Raw genomic sequence first — 16,107 nt, 5'->3', positions numbered from 1 at the left:
TCAATGTGGATACTAATGTGGTAAACTGAATCAGCAAATTTGCGGATGACACCAGGATTGTGGATAGTGGGTAGCGAGGAAAGCTATCAAAGCTTGCAGTGGGATCAACACCAGCGGAAAAATGTGTTCAAAAGTACCAGATAAAATTTTATATAAACAAATGTGAGGTGTTGCACTTTGGAAAGGCAAAACAGGGTAGGTTTGCACAGTAAATGATAGGGTACTGAGGAGTGTCCTTGAACAGAGGCAGCTGGGAATATGGATCCAGAATTCCTTGAAAGTGTTGTCACAGGTAGTCAGGGTCATAAATAGTCCCTTTGCATATTGGCTTTTAGAGATCAAAGTATTGAATACATGAGTTTGAATGTTATACTGAAGTTGTTAAAAGACATTGGTGAGGCCTAATCTGGAGTATTGTGTGTGGTTCTCATCACCTACCTACTGGAAAAAAGTCAATGAGATTGAAGAAGTACAAAGAAAATTTCTAAGGATTTTGCTGGGATTTGAGGACCTGAGATACTGTGAAAGATTGAATCGGTTAGGACTTCATTCCCTGAAGCATGGAAATGAGATATAATTGGGATATACAAAATTGAGGGGTATAGATAGGGTAAATGCAAGAAGGTTTTTTTCACTGAGGTTGCGTGAGACTGGAACTAGCGGTCATAGATGAAGGGTGAAAGGTGAAATACTTAAGGGGAACCTGAGGGGAATCTTTTTCACTCAGAAGGTGGTGCAACTGCAGAAGGTGCTGCTACTGTAAGTGGTGGATGCAGGTTCAATTGCAACATTTAAGAGAAATTTGCATAAGTGCATGAACGGGATGCATATGTAGTGGCTTGGTCCAGATGCGGATCGATGGAACTAGGCAGAATAACAGTTTGGTGCAGGCCAGATGGGGCAAAGGGCCTGTTTTTGTATTGTCGTGATCTGTAACTCTACTAATAGAAGAATTTAAATCAAACATTTTTATTTAGGCGTTGGAGGCTTGTATGTATGACCTCTGGCTTTTCCCTGGTTGTGAAAGGAGGAAGGTCAGGCATAGGGCTAGCAAACTTGTAAAAACCCAGAACTACAGAAATGCCAACAGAAACTCCAGAGACCTCAACCCAGGGAGAGGAAGAATCTTTACCTCTAAGATGCATGAAGTTGTGTAGGGAAAGTGGTAGCCACAGGGCCGATCAATGTTCTACTGGCCTAGGACATAGGAATCTGCCGAGCTGCTGTTGGTGGCCTGTGCCCCAGTAGGGGTGATGGGCTGAAGAAGAAGAAGAAAATCCCTTGATTTCTTAACATAACCGGTGGAATTGGAGTGCAGTGTTAGTTCCTCTGGCATCACAGCACATTTGGGAATTTTGAATGTTCTGTTTGTGATTCCCAAGTTTACCAAGGCTGACTGAAGTTAGTTGATTACTCGTAAGAATTGATGAATCAGCCTGGATTAGAATTGTAATGTGCCCTGAAGTTGTTTTTGAAACGTTGCCCAACTTAAACTTCATTCATATTCAAAGTCAAAAGTTAACAAATTTTATTGTGAACGTTTTGCAAGGTTCATATCTTCAAATTGAGTTTTGCAATGGGAGAATGTGCTTTAATGGTAGCATTATGTTAAAGGATAAACTCTGACCATTCTCACCTCTGACATTGCTTGAGTATGTCCTATGTCCTATCCACAAAAAACAGGGCTATCCAGTGATGGCAATTAATATTCTGTTATTGTATCCCAATCATGAATAAACAGAGGGAAGTTCTCATTCACTAGCAATCGGCTCAATGTTACTCATTGTGGGCTGGCCAATATTATAGCAGACATGCATAAAAGGCTCCAAAGGTGAGGTGAAAACATCTTTAAAAATAGTATTTGATAGGAATCTAGTGATAATCAGGTTTACTGCAGCTGGAGTTACTGAGATTTTTTTGATGAAATTTATTCTTCTGTTTTAATTAGTAAGTGACTGCATTTCAGAGTGAATTAATTCATCACACTCTGGTCAGAAGTATTTTGAGGATGTCATAAAATAAACTTTTTTTTTACTTTTTATTTTCCATGTGTTAATTAATCACATTTTCTCTGGTCTGTCATTCATTTTCAGAGTTAGCATTATTTCCTTTAAAATACTTAGCCAGCTGGAATGCAAATGCAATTTAAAGGTCTTTGTTTTAAAAGCCAATTTCTAAGTCTATTTGACCAATAGGCAATGAGAACAACAGGCAATGCTTACAAAGAAAGTCAGATTGTCAAAATATGTAATTTCTATGATAACTACTAGATAAGTGCACAAACAATGTTGTGAGTCTCAAAAAGACCACGGTTAACATAGTGATTTGCATGACGCTATAACAACTTAGGATATTTCAGAGTTCATTTCTGGCGCCATTCTGTAAAGAGTCTCTGTACGTCCTTCACGTGGACTGTGTGAGTTTTTTCCAGGTCCTCCAATTTCCTCCATTGCCCAAAAACGTACTGGGTAGGTTAATTGGTCATTGTAAATTGTCCTGTCATTAGATTACAGTTAATCGTGTTTGTCAGTGGTTACTGGGGTGGCGTGGCTTGAAGGGCTGGAAAGGCGTACTCTGTGCCGTATAGCTAAATAAATAAACAAAATTAAAACTTGTTGATTTTTCTGATTGGAAAGAGCATTGCATAAATCAGGTAGGCATCTTTTTTTTTGAAGATTATCATGCTGACAGATGCAGATTTTTCTCTCCTTTCACAAAAGTAAATACGTTGGACTTAATCCACCATGGATACAATAGATGTCTAATGTGGTGTCTGCTGTATTAACAACAGGATGAATAGTTGACTGAATTAATTAAGCTATCGTAGTATGTGTTTTATTTTAGTATATTCTAAAATGACAATAATTCACACAGTTATTGCTAATCTAACCCAGAAAACGTTAACTTGGGACCTTGAGCTCAGAGTTGTATGGAAAATATCTTTAATTAAATGGAAATGTTTGGCTACAATAGAGAAAATTCTGTTGCATTTACTTCTGCCTGTAATTTCAATTGCAGGTTACCTTGTTTATAGTGCCTCTTATGATGACATCTTGCAGGACAATTGGTCAGCAAAGCCTACAGTAGGAAGCACACATTTAGCTATTGAAAATCTGAAGCCAAACACAAGGTAAGGTTAAAGAGGGCATGCGATCAATAAGAAAACATTATTTTATAATTTTGATCATTTTCCTGTATTCCTATGAACATTTGTCGTATGGATCATTTGGCTCATTTACTCTCACACCACAAGAACCACCTCCCATCATATTTAGTTGCGCACTAACTGTTCCACGCGGACCAAGATTCTCACCAAAGCCAGTCCCTTTGCCTACGTTCCTATCCACATACCTGTCCAATTGTCTTTTAAGTGTCCTCAACCACTTCTTCTGTCAGCTAATTCCATGTACTGATCATCTCTGGGTGAAATTACTGTCTCTCAGGTTCCTATTAAATCTTTCTTCCCTCATCCTAAACCTATGTCCTCTAGTTTGTGATACACCAACTATGGGGGTGAGGACTGTTCGTATTCACATTCTCTATGTCCCTCATGTTTCAATACAGCTCCATAAGATCACCCAATGAGGATTGATCTTGTACAGGTGTATGTTATGCTCCAATGAATAAAATGCCAACCTGTTTATTCTCTCTCTGTAACTCAGGTCCTTGAGTCCCAACAACATCCTTGTAAATCACTTCTACAATCTTTTCAGCTTAACGGCTTCGTTCATTTCATAGAGTGACCAGAACTGAACACGATATTCCAAATGTCGTCTCTCCAATGTCTTGTACAACATCCTATTCCACTCACTTTCTGTACTTAGTGCATTGGCTGATGATGAGCAGCATGGCAAAAGTTGCCTTCAGCACCCTAATTGCTTACAAGACCATTTTCAGGCCCTATCATTTACAGTGAAAGGATCTGTTATCACTTGTTTTCCCAAAATGCAGCACTTTGCACTATCCAAATAAAACTCTATTTGCCATTCCTTCACCCACTTACGTAGCTAATCAAGAACTCTCAAAATCCTGACAACAATCTTCATCGTCTCTGACACCATCTATTTTACTATCCTCTGGAAACCTACTAAACACATTCTCATCCAAATTATTGATACAAATGACAAATAGCAATGGTCTGGCACCGAACCTAGAGGAACACCTCCAGTCGTGAGCCTCCAGTATGAAAACAACAATCATCCACCATCTTCCACCTTCACCCTATGATTCCGACCATCAAGTCAAGTGTGTATATCCAGTAATTAGTTTGTTCTCCCTGGATCCCATGCAATCTGACTTCCCATGGAATCTAATGCATGAAGCATTATCAAAGACCTTTGGCCATTTACTCGGAGTAAAATGCACAAAAAAACTCGGAATTAAAAAAACATTTTACTCTTAGAAAGTGCAACATTGACAAAGCTTTTTTTTGATTTACCATCCAGTGTTTGATGCTGACTTGGTTTAGCATGATCTTTATGATGAAAGTTGCTGTATATTATGGTCTACAATGAACCTCAGATTTTAAATTGTATGTTAATTTAATATGGATTTTTGTGATTTGCATTTGTACTTTACGATTGATTCACTATGAAATTTTCACAGTTTTGAGCTCAATATGGATGCTTTATTAATCATGGAAGGATTTCAAGGTCAATGAAACAAGTGTGGATCAAATAATGTATCTCAGCTGCAAGATCTCATTTTTGTCTTGCCTAAATGTCCATTCATGTAGTGATTATATCTAATTCCATCATTTCCTCTGGCATTGAGATTAGCTATCATAGTCAATGTTCATAACATTAAAAAAAATACTCTCGTATCCCTTTAAAATTTCTTCCCATCACCATAAACCAATAGCCTCTTTTTTATACCTTTACAATGGGATAGAGTTTGTCTATCTACCCTCTATACCTCATAATTTTATATACATCTATCAGATCACCTCCCAGCCTCCTCAACTTCAGGGAAAGTAAACCCACACTCGAATTTGTCCCCATATCTGAAGTCCTCCAATTCAGTCAACATCCTGTTCTAACCTAACTCTGTCCATTGTAATCTCATCATTCCTATAATGCAGGGGTTCCCAACATTTTTATGCCATGAACCAATACCATTAAGCAAGAAGTCCATGGACCCAGGTTGGGAACCCCTGCTATAGTGTGTTGACCAGATCTGTTAGTGTGATCTAACCAATGCTTTGCAAAGTTACAATGAAACATCTCAACTTTATATTCTGTGCCCCAAGTTAAGAAAGTAAACATGTCAAATGCTTTCTTCAGCAGCCCATCTAACCGTGTTGTCTCTTTCATGGAACTATGGATTTGAATTGGGGAACTGTAGATTTCAAATGATTTGATGGATTGGGTAACAGCTTGACCAATGGGGGACATGAGTATAGGTCTGCAGTCAGCAATGCAAAGAATATTTCTGCAAGACGACAACTGCACTGGGGTTGAAAACTGTGGCTAAGTAAGGTTGGACCCCTTTACTAACACTGAAGCAGGCCTCAATTTAGTCTAAGAGGGTAGCTTCATTTTCAGTTTTTGATCTTGTACTAACCAAACAGGTTAGGCTGAAATTCCGAAATGTAGCATGCAACAGTATTACTTTAAATGAGCAACTATCTCATACTAAGTTAGGAGGTAGGGCTGTGATTGGAGGTCAGAAAGAATGGGAAGGATGGAGTGAGTGATTCAAATAGGGTTTTCACTTGGAGCCATCACAGAGCAACATTATGTTGGAGGTGAAGGAAAGAGAAATGCTTTGAATTTTGTGCTCAAAGAATTTTGTCTGAAGTTAAATGCCTGCATTTTCTAAATGTTTACTTATGTTAGTGGGTTTTGCCTGCTACTGACACATTCTGGAAAATAAAGTGCATCGTGTGCTTCTGGTGGAATTTTTAACTTGCATCATTTCTGCCAAATTAAAATTAGAGTTTGGAATGATGCTATACAATATGCTATCAGTTTGAGCTGGTGTAGAATGTAGCCTAGCTTTGCAAGCAAAATAATTGCTGATATTTGCTATTTTTCAGGTATTATTTTAAAATTCAAGCAAAAAATCCATATGGTTATGGTCCCATTAGTGAAGCCTTGTCTTTTGTTACTGAATCAGGTAATGTATGACATTTCTTGTTTGGTTAATGTAATAGATATTTGCCACCAAAATTTCATTCAAATCAAACCGGACAAGCTATGAAATCAAGTTAATGCCTTGAATTTATTGATTAACATTAATGAAGCAAATTATGAAAACTGTATAGAACCTTCTGATTAAATTGTGTGATGCACATGATCCAGTTATCCTCTCCATTTTGGTCTATGCAAAACCCAGCTTGTGAAGTTGACACTTCGCTTGAATTTTCTTCCTGGAACTGGTTATTAAGTAGGATGGCTACAGGGATGTCTGCGACTAGCACTTAGTCTAATGAAACTTCGACTAGCTCTGGACATTGCTTTTCCCTGCTACCTCCTCCCTCTCCACTTGATTGTATGTTTGCCACCTGCCTGTTCTGTCCATGTGTGAAATGGATTGGATGTGTTATTTAAGTTATTATTAATAACTCATTAAAAGAAACGTAAGTTGGCTATCTTTCTTTCTTTTCCCTGCAACTACTACTGGAAATGGAAGTTCTTATTTAGCCACTTCCCCCCCCACCCCCCCCACTGAAATTTGGTGCATCATGAGTGCACCTGCAGTAGCATCAAATTAGCAATGCCAGCCTTCCTCTGCAGAGTATATTTTCCATTGCAAAGTGTCTCACCAGTCGGATCTTCTTTACATAATTGAATATGACACAAGGAAAGCAACTCTGACCCTTTGAGTAGGAGCAGAAAAACCTAGGCTGAAGTGCAAGCTGCAAAGTCACAAGATTAAGCAGTGAGGAGGCAGCCTTTTGTTAAGTCAATCGGAAATAAGCAATAACTGTGGCCAATATGCTATTCCCTGGGTTGAGGAAAGACGGAATTTAAAAACATGAATTTTTAGGGTTTTTTTTAAGACATAAAGCACTGTTACAGGCCCTTCTGGCCCAATTCCTTGCTGCCTAGTTATACCCATGTGACCAACTAATTTACCAACCTGTATTTATCTGGAATGTGGGAGGAAATCCGAGCACCCGGAGGAAACCCACATGGTCATAGGGACAACGTACAAACTCTTTAGAGACCATGGTGGAATTGAACCTGGGTGGATGGTGCTGTAATAACGTTGCACTAAATGCCACATAACAGTTCAAGTTATATTATCATTTGGATAAATGAAGCAATTTCAAGATCCTTGCACAGTATTTACTTCATGCACCCTGCTTGTTCTGTCCTCGCAGCATTGGCAGGATTGATGAAATCACCCTGTCAAATTCTAAAAATTCTACAACTTATCTGGCCATCTTTGGACTTGGTGGATTTGCTAAATGTATGCACCTGCTGCAAGGTATGGGCTCTGAAAGCACTGATCACAAAATTTGACGTCTGGACAATTTTCAACATCTTTGAGCAGCAGCACAAAAGTTCAACAGACTGAGTCCTGAGATGAAAGCAAGGGATAATCTTGTTGAAATTTATATTTGTAGAAGTTTGAACATGAGGGCTGTTGAGATGCTGGAGAGCGAAGAAGTGAATTTAAGACCATAAGACATAGGAGCAGAATTAGGCCATTCAGCCCATCGAGTCTGCTCTACCATTTCATCATGGCTGATCCCAGATCCCACTCAACCCCATACACCTACCTTCTTGACATAACCTTTGATGCCCTGACCAATCCGGAAACCATCAGTTTTCATTTTAAATACACCCACAGTCTTGGTTTCCACAGCTGTTTGTGGCGGAACATTCTACAGATTCACCACTCTGGCTAAATAAATTCCTCCTTACCTCTGTTCTAAAGGTTGCCCCTCAATTTTCAGGCTGTGCCCTTTAGTTCTGGTTACCCCCACCATAGGAAACATCCTCTCCACATGCACCTTATCTAGTCCTTTCAACATTTGATAGGTTTCAATGAGATTCCCCCACATTCTTCTAAATTCCAGTGAGCCCAAAGCTGCCAAACGCTCCTCATATGTTAACCCCTTCATTCTCTAAATTATCCTTGTGAACCTCCTCTGCCCTCTCTCCAATGATGACACATTCTTTCTGAGATGTGTGGCCATTTTTGACAATACTCCAAGTGCAGCCTGACTAGTGTCTCATAAAGCCTCAGCATTATCTCTTTGACTTTTATATTTTATTCCCCTTGAAATAAATGTCAACATTGTATTTACCTTCTTTACCACAGACTCAAGCTGTAAATTAACTTGCTGGTAGTCTTGCACAAGTCCCTCTGCACCTCTGATGTTTGAATTTTCTCCCCATTTAGACAATAGTCTGCACTTTTGTTCCTTTTACCAAAATGCATTATCATATATTTCCCAACACTGTATTGCATCTGCCACTGTTTTGCTCCCTCTTCCAATTTGTCTAAGTCCTGCTGCAATCCCTTTGCTTCCTCAGCACTACCTATCCTCTTCACCTATCTTCGTATTATCTGCAAAAATGCCACAAAGCCATTATTTCCATTATCTAAGTTACTGACAAACGAAGTGAAAAGTAGAAGTCCCAATACTGACCCCTGAAGAACACCACTAGTCACTGGTAGCCAACCAGAAAAGGCACCCCTTTATTCCCACTTGCTGCCTTCTGCCTTTCAAACATTCTTCTATCCATGCCAGTATCTTTCCTGTAACACCAGAAGATTTTGTCTTGTGAAGCAGTCTCATGTGTGGCACCTTATCAAATGCCTTCTGAAAATTCACGTAAATGACATCCACTGCCTCTCCTTTGTCCACTCTGCTTGTTAGTTCCTCAAATAACTCTATTGAGGAAGATTTGACAGACCAGATTTCCGTTTATAGAACCCATGCTGACTTTGACTTATTTTATCATTAGTCTCCAAGTACCTCAAAATCTCATCCTTAAAAATAGACTCCAACACTTTACCAACCACTGAGGTTAGGCTAACTGGCCTATAATTTCCTTTCTTTTGCCTTCCACCCTTCTTAAAGTGTGGAGTGAAATGTACAATTTCCCAGTCCTCCAGAACCATGCCAGAATCAAGTGATTCTTGAAGCATCATGACCAATGCATCTGTTATCTCTTCAGCAACCTCTTCCAGAACTCTGGGATGTAGTCCATCTGGTCCAGATAACTTATCCATCTTAAGACCTTTCAGTTTGCCTGGCACTTATCTTTTATAATAGCAATGACACATCCTTTATAATAGCAATAGCACTCACTCCTGTTCCCTGACACTCACAGGCCACTGGCACACTGCTAGTATCTTCAAAAGTGAAGGCTGATACAAAGTACTTATTAAGTTCATCCAACATTTATTTGTCCCCCATTACTACCTCACCAGCATCATTTTCCAGTGGTTCAATATCAACTCTCACCTCCCTTTTACTCTCTATATAACTGAAAAAACTTTCAGTATCCCACTTTATATTAATGGCTAGTTTGCCCTCATATTTCATCTTTTCCCTTCTTATGACTTTTTTAGTTGCCTTTTGTTGGATTTTAAGAACTTCTCAATCATCCAACTTTCCACTCACTTTTGCTACCTTATAAGCCCTTTCCTTGGCTTTTATGCAGTCCTTACCTTCCCTTATCAGTCATAGTTGCCTACCCCTGCCAGAAGTCCTTGAGGATAAGGAGTCTATCATTTAAGTGAAAATAAACTATTTGTGTCACTCTGTAGGGTATCGTTGTAACTCTCCAGTATGTGGTAATGGAAACTATGCAAATTGCTGGCCAGATTTGAACCTGAGACCACTCGCCTCAAAGTCCAGTGCTGGAATAAACAGCAGGATCCAGCAATCTCCCCTTTGATTCTAAATCATATATTTAGAATTATTACATCTGAAAATTCAGTGGCAGAAAAGCTTGTGTTATTTACATTATGTATAAAATAATCAAAAACTAATTAAAGTATAAAATATCAAAGGGTACAGTAAAGTGCAAAAGTTTTAGACACATAGATATAGCTAGTGTGTGTAAGACCTTTGTATTTAACAATGTGGAGTGGAGAGAGAGGTTGTAAATCCAGCAGGAGCAAAGGATATTGGGAATGGTAAGGGTGGTGTGCCATGGGAGGGGTGTGGGACAGATGGCAGAGAAGGAGTGCTGGGAATGGGTGGTGGTGGTGCAAGCGCAGATATACCTAGCCCTGTGACACTCGGTAAGGTCACTTAATGTCAAGCAATTGGTTTAATGATCATTACAGAATGTCTCTCTGATACTTCCTGCTCCCTCCCGCTCTCTTCCCCTTTTCCCAACAATGATTCCCTCCTCCCTCCCCCTTTCCAACTCACAGAGACCCATGTCAAAATCAAGTTTTTCATCGCTCACATATATCATGAAATTTTTATTTTGTGGCAGCAATACAGTGAAGTACATAAAATTAGTACAGTACTGTGCAAAAGTCTTAGGCCCTCTAGCCTAAGACTTTAACATAGTACTGTACATACTTTTCAAAGTATTCATAAGATTATGTCATGTTTAGGCAGCTTAGTAAGCCGTCTGGTGATGTGGTGGCAACTGCACTGCACTTGGAGGAGAGTGGTTCCGGGTTCGAGTCCGGTTGGCTCCTTACTCGCTTTCCATCCATGTGGGGTTGAACATCGAGCTAGCAACTCGGCCTCATAAAAACCAGATAAATGCTAAGGAAACAGCAAAAACATCCCACCCGATATGCCACAAGGTGCAAAAAGCAACAACAACAACATATTCTAATGGAACTTAACTGATGTGAAAGAAAGAGGTCAAAATATTCTTCTGTATTCGGGAATCGGGGTATAGAGATAGGACAAGAAAGTGACTGATGTAAATTTTAAGGTTTTTATTTTATCAACTCCCACATTTTCATGCATGATTTGTTTCTTTACAGTTATTTCATTCATGAAACTAAATTGCTGCTTTGTTTTTGACTAAATACGTTTCTTCTATTTCCCACAGATGACCCACTGATCATTGTCAGACCACCTGGTGAGTGCCCCTAAGCATGAAAATTCCAAACTATTGAATTAGTTGTTTTGTGCATTTGTGTCACAGCAATTTCTGTTTTAATCATTCACAGTAAATGGGCATCACTTGCCTTTCAGCATTAATGTTGAACATCTTGAACCACTTCAGCTCTTGTACTTGCTGTAGCGCAAGAGAGTTGGAGGAATTTGATCAGTGACCATGAAGGAGCTGCAATATATTTCCAGGTCATATCGGTCCGTGCACAAGTAGTTGGCAATGTTCTTTCTGCACTTGTCCTTCCAGCTGGTAGAATTCAAAGGCTTCAGGAATGCTCCTGGTGGTGTGTGAAGGATTGTGGATGGATACTTATCAAAGAGATAAAGCATGTGAAATATTGTTTTGCTTGCACTTGTGCAGACAACTAAAGAGTTCTCATAATGTTGCTGAATTGTGTTTAAGGTGATGAAAAGGCTTTGAAGGTGAAATCTGACTGCAGAATACCCAGACTTGTTGCCCTTGTGCTTATGCAGTATGTTTGTTCTGAAATGCCCGGTGAGCAGTAATCAAGGATGTTAATGGTGATGATGCTGCCTTTGCTTCTCAAGGAGAATTAATTAACTTATATTGAAGGTGATGGTCACTTACCAGCATTCTTGGTGTGTTTGTTAGTTACCTCTTGTTAGTTTCAACATAAATTTTCTGAGGTATTGCTTCTGCTTCATTCCAAATGGAAATTTCCAGTAGAAGTAAAACACCCTGCAGCAAACACTAATCATTGATTTCCTGATCGTAGGATGGAAGGAGGTACAATACAGCAGGTGAAGATGGACAATGCCCCAAGGACTCCTTTAGTAATACTTGATGCTGAAATTAATAGTCACCAGAAATGACAGTCATCCAAGCTATGGATTCAACCAGGGCAGAATTTTAACTGCTGATTTCCTTTGTTTCCCGTCTTTATCAGCTTGTGTGATGTCACATCTGATCTTCATATTGAGGACAGACATACTCACTCCCATCTCTGGCATGCAGCTGCTTTGTTCATTCATGGCCTGTGGTTTGAACTGAAGGCAATTAATGGATGATACTCCTGATGAAACCAATCACTCTGCCAATGATTGAGTGCAAGCTGATGGGTGTTAATTGGTGTATTGAATTCGTTTTTTTTTGGATGTTTCCAAATCTTCCAGTTTAGTATTTAACATTTGCGTGCTGAACTCCATCATCATAATGCAGAATTAGTGTTTGTGTGTGGATGTGGGCAGGAGAAAGGGGAAGAGAAACACTGTTCAAGATGATAAGAGTCGTAGATCAAAGAGACTTTCCCACGGTGGAAGTGATTATTATAAAAGGACATCATTTTTAGGTAATTGGCGGAAAGTATAGGAGGGATGTCAGAGGTAATTTTTTTTACACAGAGCAGTGTCTGTGTGGAATGTGTTGCCAGGGGTGGTGGTAGAGGCAGATACATTAGGCACATTTCAGAGACTCTCAGATAGGTATATGGATGATAGAAAAATTGTGCGCTCTGGGTAGGGAAAGGTTAGATTGATTTCAAAGCAGGTTAAAAGGTTGGCATTACATTATTGGCCAAATGGCATTTTCTGTGCTGTGCTGTTCTATGCTCAATATTTCGTGCTGCCAAGTGGCTGTCATGGTTTTATCTGAAGCAGCCTGGCTTGAAACTCTGTTGGTTCTGGAGCACAAACATTAATGCTGCAGCCTCGAGATTATTGTGGCCCCTAGCTTTGTCTGTATCCTGTGTACTCAGCTGTTTCTTGATAGTGCATGAAGTGAATTTACTTGGCCAAGGAATGTATTTGTCATGCTGGGCTTCTCAAGAGAAAGTCAAAATGATTCATCTTAGCACTTTAAGTTGAAGATGTTTCCAAATATTCCAGCCTAGTCCTTGTACTCATATGCTGAGCTCCATCATCATAGTGCAGAACTAGTGTTTTCTCTGCAATTTTCTGTCCATTAATTTTAACACCATACGTGATGTGCTGACCTCTGTATAAACCCATTCAGCATAACTCTCTCCACTTAAATATAGTTTCTTGGATAACTACCTTTGTCAGTACCAGCTTGCTAAATTATAACTGGAATCTGACTTTGGACCTGAAACAGTTTGGTGGAAGCTCTACTCCAAATTAAAATCATAAAAACGGAACACACAGCCTGAAGGAATTGCGTGTATGTGGACAAAGAAATGGGAAGTGTAGACAGTCAATGGGGGGAAAGCTGGTTTTTATGATGGGCTGCTTTCATAACGATCTGTAGTTTCTTGTGGTCCTGGCCAGAGCACTTGCCATACTGTGAACCATCCAGAGAGCATGCTTTCTACTGGGCACCTGTAAAAATTGATGTTAGTCATTAGAGACACCACTGAATTCCCTTAGCCTCTGAGGAAGTAAAGGAGCTGGTATACTTTCTTGGCCATTAGCATCAACGTGGTTGGACTAGGACAGTTGGATAAAGTTAAATGAAGAAAGAGATTCCTATTTCTAACAAATGGAGATGTGTCAGTTCCAGGAAATATCCCGATGAGTCACTGTTGATATAGCCAACCTGCTAACAATAGCAGACTTCCAGAAAAACTGTTAACACACTCATAAAACAAGAGATTCTGCAGATGCTGGAAATCTAGAGCATTAGACACAAAACGCTGGAGGCACTCAACAGGTGCAACAGCATCTATGGAGGGAAATAAACAGTTAATGTTTTGGGCAGAGTCCCTTCATTAGGGCTTTCCCAGTGCTGCCTAACCAATGTTTTGTACCACTTAGCATGACATTCCCTCCCTTGTACTAGAGCACACCATATGCCTTCTTCACACTGTGTCATCTATCTGTGTTATGACACTGATTTGTCTCCATAAGACCATAAGCCATTCAGCCCATCAAGTCTGCTCCACCATGCTATCATGGCTGATACTGGATCCCACTCAACCCGATACACCTGCCTTCTCGCCATAACCTTTGATGCCCTGACCAATCAGGAAACTATCAACTTCCGCCTTAAATATACCCACGGACTTGGCCTTCGCCGCAGTGTGTGGTAGAGCATTCCACAGGTTCACTACTCTCTGGCTAAAAAAAATTCTTCCTTACCTCTTTTCTAAAAGGTCATCCCTCAATTTTGAGGCTGTGGCCTTTAGCTCTGGATACCCCCACCACAGGTAACATCCTCTCCAATCCACCCTATCTAGTCCTTGCAACATTCGGTGGGTTTCAATTCAATAAAATGGCGGAGCAGACTCAATGGGCCGAATGGCCAACTTCTGCTCCTTTGTCTTATGGTCTAATTGACAGGAAAGGAACAGTAACTCAAATAACCATCTGTTACAACGGTGGTGTGCAGAAGAGCATCTCTGAATGCACAACATGTCAAACCTTGAAGTAGATAGGCTACATAGCAGAAGACCACACTGATTCCACTACTGTACCGAATAAAGTGGCAACAGTGTACATAGTTTGCGAAGTGTACTGGGTTGTGATTGAGTGTATTTCCCTTCAATTCCCAATTGTTTCAAGTCCTTGCATTACCTGTCCAATAAAGTGGCTTCCCTCATCAAAGTCCATTGTAGAATACCTTCACAACCCCAAGATTTTTGCAGGAGTTAGAGCAGGAACTGCTTTGCATTGAAAAGCCTTGACTCAGTTTGTGAAGTTAACCACAAGAACCAGGCAATATTTATTTATCCTGCTGGAAGTTGGAAGAAATCCTATAAATTTTCTCTAAATGTATTGCCAAGACCTTTCTGATCTTCAAACACACGGTTGAGGATCTTTTCTCTTTATGAGCTACAGAAAAATCCTCCTCATTCTCTGATAGGGCCATTGTCCCACAGTATTTTTTTGTTGCCTTGTATTAGCATATTCTGCTCTAATCCTCCAAGCAACAATCAAAGGCAGTCTTTTCTCTGGTATACTAACAAATTAATGGCCTCAAACAGCATCCCTTCTGATGGTATCTTTCCTCTTTCATTTTGTTTATTATTTCCTAAATGGACAGATTTGTCTTTTGTCATGACCTCTCCTAAGTTTTCCATGGGACCTCAAGAAAGCCCTTCTCCAACAACTTCCTTTGCTAACCTGTCCAGCTGTTCTTCCTTTGTTACTCTGTTTCAGAATGAGCTTTTATTTGGAATTGTATTAGTTCCTTGCATTGCTACTGATCACCGACAGATCTTACTTTATCTTTCTTTTTTAATCTTTTTATTAATTTTCAAATTCATAAATATAGTAACAGTCCTAATACAAAGAGTTTGGGATTACATTATTGGTAATTGACATATGCAAGTAAAAACTACAGATAATACAAGTATATTAGACCTCTCAAACTCTTAATATAATTAACCATGATAAAAAGAAAAATGAAAAAATATCAAGGAAAAAGACCCCAAAGTAAAAAAAACTAAACTAAACTGAACCGAAAACTGATCTAAACAAAACAGAACAAGGCTGGACTAATATATTACATCGAATACAATCATTAATGTCATTAACTCTGCTCCTCTATCCATATATCCTAGGTTAATAAAAAGGATTTGGAAAGGGCAAGCTACGTCATATGGAAGTGTTGAATAAATGGCCTCCAGGTCTCTTCAAATTTAACCAAAGGATCAAAAGTGACACTTCTGATTTTTTTCTAAATTTAAACATTTCGTAAATTTTTTGGTTTGAACAAATTTATTTTATCAAGCCCTATTATATCTATTTTTTCCCACCCTCTGTTATGGATCAAACCTTTTTGATATGGAAAATGAAGGGTATAATATGTTTTTATGATTTATTCTTGGATAACTGTTTCATGTCTTTTGAACAGTTGTCTAATAAATATAATTTGCCCAGATCCTTTTTTTTTAGATATTTACAAATTAGAAACTTTTAAAATACTACGCTACCTACCTTTCCGACTTCATATCCAACTGATATCATGGGAAAAATTTTAGGTTTAAATCCTTGTCAGAAGGGTTTAATAGCAACTATTTATGATATAATTATGAAAATACAGCCAGGTACATCTGATAAATAAAGAATGAATGGGAAAGGGAACTTCAACTTCACTTACCTATAGAGAAATGGGAGAAAATCTTTCAATTAGTTAA

General features: G+C 39.1%; 1 protein-coding gene across 2 annotated transcripts in view; it reads left to right on the top strand.

Moving 5' to 3' along the window:
• fndc1 (fibronectin type III domain containing 1) overlaps positions 1 to 16,107 on the top strand; it is a 197,833-nt gene that overhangs the window by 166,832 nt on the left and 14,894 nt on the right. For both annotated transcript variants that reach the window (XM_063056028.1, XM_063056027.1), the window contains 3 exons: positions 3,019 to 3,130; positions 6,038 to 6,117; positions 10,989 to 11,018. In XM_063056028.1, the coding sequence (XP_062912098.1) occupies positions 3,019 to 3,130; positions 6,038 to 6,117; positions 10,989 to 11,018 (222 nt within the window). The remainder of the gene's footprint in view (positions 1 to 3,018; positions 3,131 to 6,037; positions 6,118 to 10,988; positions 11,019 to 16,107) is intronic.

This window comes from Mobula hypostoma, chromosome 8, assembly GCF_963921235.1.
Source record: "Mobula hypostoma chromosome 8, sMobHyp1.1, whole genome shotgun sequence".
In the NCBI taxonomy this organism is placed as follows: domain Eukaryota; kingdom Metazoa; phylum Chordata; class Chondrichthyes; order Myliobatiformes; family Myliobatidae; genus Mobula; species Mobula hypostoma.
The sequence above is the reverse complement of the archived record's forward strand: the minus strand, read 5'-3'. Positions and strand labels throughout refer to the sequence as shown.